The sequence below is a fragment of the Arachis ipaensis genome, chromosome B01 (assembly GCF_000816755.2).
Source record: "Arachis ipaensis cultivar K30076 chromosome B01, Araip1.1, whole genome shotgun sequence".
Taxonomy (NCBI): domain Eukaryota; kingdom Viridiplantae; phylum Streptophyta; class Magnoliopsida; order Fabales; family Fabaceae; genus Arachis; species Arachis ipaensis.
In genome coordinates this window covers 3,462,902-3,469,134 of record NC_029785.2, presented here as the reverse complement: position 1 = coordinate 3,469,134, position 6,233 = coordinate 3,462,902, and the positions used below count along the sequence as shown (strand labels likewise).

The 6,233-nt window shown below is 36.3% G+C and overlaps 2 protein-coding genes across 5 annotated transcripts in view; one reads left to right on the top strand and one right to left on the bottom strand.

Moving 5' to 3' along the window:
• Nucleotides 1–1,979, top strand: part of LOC107644908 (SWR1 complex subunit 6) — a 3,196-nt gene extending 1,217 nt beyond the window's left edge. For 2 of the 3 annotated variants that reach the window (XM_016348976.2, XM_016349051.2), the window contains exons 3-7: nt 29–252; nt 608–800; nt 929–1,031; nt 1,410–1,516; nt 1,639–1,979. In XM_016348976.2, coding sequence (XP_016204462.1) covers nt 705–800; nt 929–1,031; nt 1,410–1,516; nt 1,639–1,842 — 510 coding nt within the window. In that variant the 5' untranslated portion in view covers nt 29–252; nt 608–704 and the 3' untranslated portion in view covers nt 1,843–1,979. The remainder of the gene's footprint in view (nt 1–28; nt 253–607; nt 801–928; nt 1,032–1,409; nt 1,517–1,638) is intronic. The other variant, XM_021115951.1, reaches the window with a different exon arrangement.
• LOC107644822 (laccase-3) lies at nt 2,530–5,176 on the bottom strand. 2 transcript variants are annotated; one of them, XM_021115938.1, is made up of 6 exons: nt 4,862–5,176; nt 4,608–4,696; nt 4,279–4,523; nt 4,037–4,165; nt 2,987–3,931; nt 2,530–2,892 (listed from the first exon to the last, which is right to left on the bottom strand). In XM_021115938.1, the coding sequence occupies exons 1-6, from the start codon at nt 4,973–4,975 to the stop codon at nt 2,762–2,764; spliced, it is 1,653 nt and encodes a 550-aa protein (XP_020971597.1). In that variant the 5' UTR covers nt 4,976–5,176; the 3' UTR covers nt 2,530–2,761. The 2 variants fall into 2 exon arrangements, with proteins under 2 accessions (XP_020971597.1, XP_016204273.1); XM_016348787.2 differs by having other exon boundaries at nt 4,608–4,759; nt 4,862–5,155.

The window sequence follows — 6,233 nt, the reverse complement described above, 5'->3', positions numbered from 1 at the left end:
TTGTGTCTGGGTCAACTTCTTGAATCAGTGGATCTACCGGTTGAACCAATGACCCACTGACTCAGTCTCGATTACCGGTTGGATTCTGATAACTATGGTATGCACCAAAATATAGAACAGAAAAAGACAAAAAAGACCCTGACCTAACCTCTCAACTCTTTTCTCGTCTCTTCTCCGTTCGCTGCCTCCGCCACTCGGCTCTGCTCTTCTGCACTGTGTTTCTCCTCTCGCTGCCGGTCTCTGTTCTGAAAGGTACTGATCCTTCTGTGCTTTTTTTGGCTATTTTTTTTAATCTAATACCCCTGTTGATGCTATAATTCTGTAACTGTTACTGTTACTGCTGCCATGTTGTTCAAATGTATTTTATTAGAGTGACCTTAGATGGAAATTCTTTATGAATTTGGGAAAAACTTGTAGATGAATGTTGCTAGGTATGGAGATGAATTTAAGTGAAAATTCTCAATCTGTGTATTTGGAGATGAATTTAGTTGTAATAGTTTCTGTTTTGGTTGAGGTATGATGAGTTCTGTGATACTCTTCAGTTTTTTTGATTTGCAAATCACACTAATTTTGCCTCTGTTTGCTTGATTAATTATTGCTATTAAAGGAAGAAACATAGAAAGGAATAGAGACCCTTTTGCTGTGCAAGTGCAAGTTTCCAACCTTTTTTTGTTATCTGGTTGGATTAAAGAATAGAAAAAGAAATGGAGGATGATGGAGTTCGGCGCATGTCCAGCAGAACACGAAAGGTTGCTTCGAAAATGGTTGCGGCTCTTGCCAGCACTGATAACCGAACCCAGGTATAATCTATAATCAAATGGGTTATCAGCTATTAGTTCTTTTTTTATATATTTGGGGGAATCGAATCTCAGCGGTTTTGGTTATAGCTGAAAATTTGGACATTTGGGGTTTTTGTGACATTTTTTAGGCAGCTATTGCACGACTTGATGCTTTGGAGAATGACAATGCAGGATTTGAGGTGGCAGATGCTAATAATGATGATGATGAGGCCTCTCTAGACGATGAAGAAGGTTTGGTTTATTAATTTTAGTTTTGCTGAGGCTTATGCATAAAACCTTTTTCTGAATATTCATGATATGGTTCAGACTTCAAAGATAGTTGTTTAATTGTTTTCTACAGATCTTTGATCCTTTGAATTGTTTTTTTCTTTTGAGCTATATGTATTTTCTTTTTCATTGAATATTTTATGATGCATGAAGCTTGTTCATTGAATTATGTATTTTGTTACACATACCATGAAAAAAGAAGATTGCTTTTTGTTTTGTTGATATATGGTATTTGTTTTGATCCCCTTATTTATGGGACCTGTTTCATGGTTCTTTTGAGTGTATTGATTTGTGAATGGGATTTATGTTAAGTACTTCCTTGTTGGACCTGTGTTGTTGCAGGGTATATGCAAAAAAAGCAATCTAAGGGCACCAAAAGGAAAACTCGGCAAGCAAAAGCACTTGAGGCTAGGAAGGCTCCAAGAACATTCCTTGAGCTTATACACGAGGTGATTATGAAGAAATTCTCAATTTATTATTATTATTATTATTTTATTTTATTTTGTGACTTTTTCTTCTGCCACAATTTCTTCATTGGCCTTCAATTAACTCACTCTTCCTATGAATGCAGGCAAACTTAGAATCATTGCCTCCACATGTTCCTTCTTATTTGAGAGCAGCAGTTGGACCTCCAAGTTCAACCTCCCGTCGCCACTTCTGTACTGTTTGTGGTTTCTCAGCTAGTTACACATGCGTGAGATGTGGTATGCGCTTCTGTTCTTATAGATGTCAAAATGTGCACAATGATACTCGTTGTTTGAAGTTTGTAGCTTGATAAATGTGACTTCTTGAGCAAGATGCTATTGTAGACTTGTAATTGCAATATTATAATATATCATTATTACTATGAAGAAACATGTCTTTGTCTCTACTTACCACCTGTTTGACATGAAAAGAAGAGAGATCTTGAAATGTTTTCGGCTATTAAGTAGTATTCAGTAATTCGGTTAACCATATATCTGACCTCTCGTGTTCTGTTGATTTACTCGGCCTGTTGCTTCAATATGCTATACTTATTATTTAAATCTTAAAATATTATCTTCCTTAGTGTGAGACAGGGATAGTTCTTCCTTACTTTGCATGTATATGTATGTTGTATACATACAACCCATATAATTGACAGTTGGTGCATTCTACTGATTTAGGCATTCCCATAAAATGAGGTCCATGACAAATTAGGACAACTTCACATGCTGTTTTATAATAGCCTTCTTAACAATTATTACCCTGTACACTTGCAACGGGATCAGTTCTTCCACTTAAGGACCAAATAGTTCCATTGTCAAAGTTTGTTAATACCATATTTTGGGGAAATACACTCTTTTCCCTGCTAAAAGTTGTCTTAGGAAGCTTTTGCTTTGAAATTTTGTCTGGAAATTTGAACGAATAAGCTGATGAAAACACACTTAATGCCTAGTTGTGAAGTATTTTTCTGTCAACTTGATAGATTGAAACAGGTACAATAACGATAAGAAATAATTTTATATTATAATTATTTTTAAGAGAATTACAATTCAGCTAATCAACAAACCTCTAATGTGCTGCTCAATTAACCATAGTTTAGTTTGGGAGCAGCATAAATGAGAAAGTCATAATTTATTTGGTGGATATTCTTGAACAACCTGGGAAACACAACAGAAATGCTATAACAAAAACAACTCACAAAATTTATAACAAACAATACTTTCTTGATCTTAACATGGGGGCAGATCTGTCGGTGGAGGTATTACTGACTGTGATGGTCCAACTCCATTCTCCACTAGAAATGCTGTTGCCAAACCCCAATTTAGATGTGAATCTATGTGACAGTGGACAAACCAAATTCCTGATTTTCAGCAGCATAAGAAAATCATGTAATATGTCAGTATGTAGATACAACAAAAACTGAGAGACAATTTTGCAGTAGCATAGTGTGTTACCTGGATTATCAGCCAGAAATCGAATGGCTACCCATCCTCCAGGAGGTGTTCCAATGGTGTTTCTCACTGGTGGATCAACAAGGTTAAAATTGGCTGGATCCGTTGCTGGATTGAAGTTGCCAAAACCTGAACCAACTACAAAGAAGTGGAATCCATGAATGTGCATGGGGTGTTCTTCGGTAGTTACTATACTTGTGTCCTGCAAAACAATTTGCACCCTAGAACCATACTTCAACTTGTAGAGCTTTGTTCCTTGGGAAGGTGTCCATAGTCCCCGCGGCACACTGCCAGTATAATTAAATTGTACAGGTGGAACCGGAGGGAAATCAGTGGTGAAGACACCAGGTATTCTTTGATAGTAAGCTTGCATTAGGGAGGTGGTCCTTGGGAGTATAAAAGAAACATTGTTCATGCTTGCTGTGAAGCGAGTGCCATTAGGTCCTTGACACCTAGGACTATTAGGGTTTGTGCAGTTGATCAACCCCAAACCCACTATGAAGTATAGACTCACATCAACCTTTGTAAAGACTTGAATCCTAGAAAGACCCCTGAGCCCAGTAGTGAATGCGGTGGCAGTGGCTGTATCATTGAAGGCTGGAAGAACCGGCAATATTGGTCTGTTCTTGTTACTGCGGCTAGCAGATCTGTATTCAAGTATTGCTGTGGTAGTGGTGTTGTCAAAGGCAGCATTTTGGGCTGTTTGATAGGCACGTGCTGCCATGTAATATCGACCTGGTGGTTGGTTGGTAGTGACTAGGACATTGATCGTCTGACCAGGTCCTATTGTTAGGACTCTTGTGGGGAAAGGCTTGGTGTAAGCAGCATCTGTACCAACAACTGTCATCATGTGGTTGGCAATCCCAAAGAAGAGTTCTTGATTGAGTGCACTGTTGATGATCCTCAAGAGAATTGTCTCCCCGGCATCTACCAGAATGCGTGCAGTTTCTGCATTATATGCTAGTCACATGTTATCTACCATTTCTATATTCTTTTCAATCATAACACTATTTAAACCCATATGGAAGTTATGACTCTTGTAACATTTCAAACCTTGACTCGAGCATCTGTAGAGGTCACCAGGTTGCCCGTTAATGGTATATGCTACTGATACATTTGGTGCTGCTCCTGTAAATTGTGCCTGCCTTAAGAGAAGCATCGGATCCCTGTCAAACCATTCCCCTGTGACATCATCCCAACATAATCTGTTAAGCTTTTTAAGCATTGATTAGTTGTTTTAGTTTGATCACTGTGCTTAGACATCGTTAGAAGTTGAGTTGAGAGCAGGATAGTACCAAGAAGGATGGGAAATTCTCGCCGAGGCGTAGGGAAGGGATAAGGCGAGCCCATTTTGGGATGGATGATCAGAGCTCCATAGACAGTGGCTCTTAGGAAGCCAGTGTGTGCATGCCACCATAGTGTCCCTTCTTGGTTTACGATCGTAAACCGGTATGTGTAACTTCCCCCTGGCTTTATGGGACACTGAGTCACATAGCTAGGTCCATCTGCCCATGGATTTCGCACCATCCTTAATCCATGCCTGATGCACAAGACACGTGATCAAATTGCAAGGAAGACAAATCTTAATTATATTCATGTGAAGATAAATGATCACGTTATTTACCAGTGGATAGAGATGTTGTACTTTGCTGCATTTACTACTTTGATGACAAGAGAATCTCCGTTTCTGGCCTCCACGGTTGGCCCTGGAAACTGACCATTGACAGTGAGTATGTTTTGAACTTTGCACAGCCTCTTCACTGGCTTAGGTTGAATCTGTTTCAATCATTATTGCAGCAATGACAATTACTAACTTCTTTGAAACATAATAGAAAAACTTTACTGATCCTTTTTAATGATTATTAGAGTAGCACTTACAACAAAATTATGGTAATGAGTTTGTGCTGCCGAAGCTAGTGAGGCGATTAGAGCAAAAAGGACAAGTAAGAACAAGGAGCAACATATCTTACTAGGGAAGTGGAAAGTCTTCATTCTAGTCTAAATCTGTGTTTAAATGGGGTTACATGGTTATTTGAGTTTTAGAGTGCTCCTTATATAGAGTGATAAAGCTTGAAAAGTGTAGAGTAAACCCTCTTGGAAAAAAAGATATGTTTTAGTCAACAAGGTACTTTGATATTGAAGGATAATTAGTCTAACAAGGTGGAGGATTTGGTGCACCCACCAGCGCAATCAACTGTGTAACAAAGCTAGATTCTGTGATTAAGATGTATAGATTAGAGTTACACTATTGATATAAAGTTAATGACCTAGTTTTTGCCTTGTTTGGGAACTATATATTATAGGATGAGAATTAATGTATAGCTTTGATTGGATATTATAAATTTTGTAAGACAAGTTGATCTTAAGGTTTCTATATGAAGTAACTACATGGCTAGATTTATTGTTATGGATCTTTCTCATGCAAAGTGAGAGTTTGTAGATTCAATAGTTTGATAAACACACTTAACACCAATCAATGAACAATATTACATTTACGTCACATACTTTACAGTTTGAATTATTGGCTTGCCTTGTGTTTAATTTTCGTAGACCAAGTAGACCTACATTTTGATTTTGATACGCATACAGAAGACAGACCTAAAAAGTAAATAGCTTTTTAAACACTCATGTGAATGGAACTTCTGACAAGTAATTAGGATTTAATCTTATTTTGTAGTTGGATACGTAGTAACAGATATTTAACCTTTAGAATAGATCAAGCTCTTTTTAAGTGAAAAAATTAGTAAAATAAAAAAAATAAAAGTTTAATTACCTTTAAGTGATTATTAATATCTTATTTGATTACTTTATAAATTTCCAAATTTTAGACATTTTTTTCCTCTCTTAGGGGACATGTTAGCATCGCTCGGCAGATCTTCTTTTGACAATGAGGCCCAAATGTTTTGGAAAAAAAATTAGTAATTTTGTTACATGAAGTATTAGTTATTCAATTGATTGATATTTTTGGTTTTTTAAATCAAATATCTTGGAGTATCTCGGTTTAAATCTATACTCAATTGTAATAATATACAAATATTAGATTAATAGATGAGATTGACTTAGATAATTGAACTTCTTAAATTTTGACTAACTAAAAACATTCAATTAAATAAACACAAAATCATAAAACCTTTCTAAAATTTCATAAACTTTTTTAAATTCTTAATTTTGTAAATTTTTAGTTATCTACTTAACTTAATATTACTTTATTCTTTATGAGCTTTTTATTATTGGAATTTTAATAAAGATA

Bases quoted from the DNA above. Each gene is read 5' to 3' on its own strand.
- LOC107644822 (XM_016348787.2), bottom strand. From the start codon at position 4,975: ATGAAGACTTTCCACTTCCCTAGTAAGATATGTTGCTCCTTGTTCTTA. The intron at 4,760-4,861 runs GTAAGTGCTACT...TGATTGAAACAG, and splicing joins CTCATTACCATAATTTTGTT to ATTCAACCTAAGCCAGTGAA. The intron at 3,932-4,036 runs GTTTGAAATGTT...CATATAATGCAG, and splicing joins CTACAGATGCTCGAGTCAAG to AAACTGCACGCATTCTGGTA.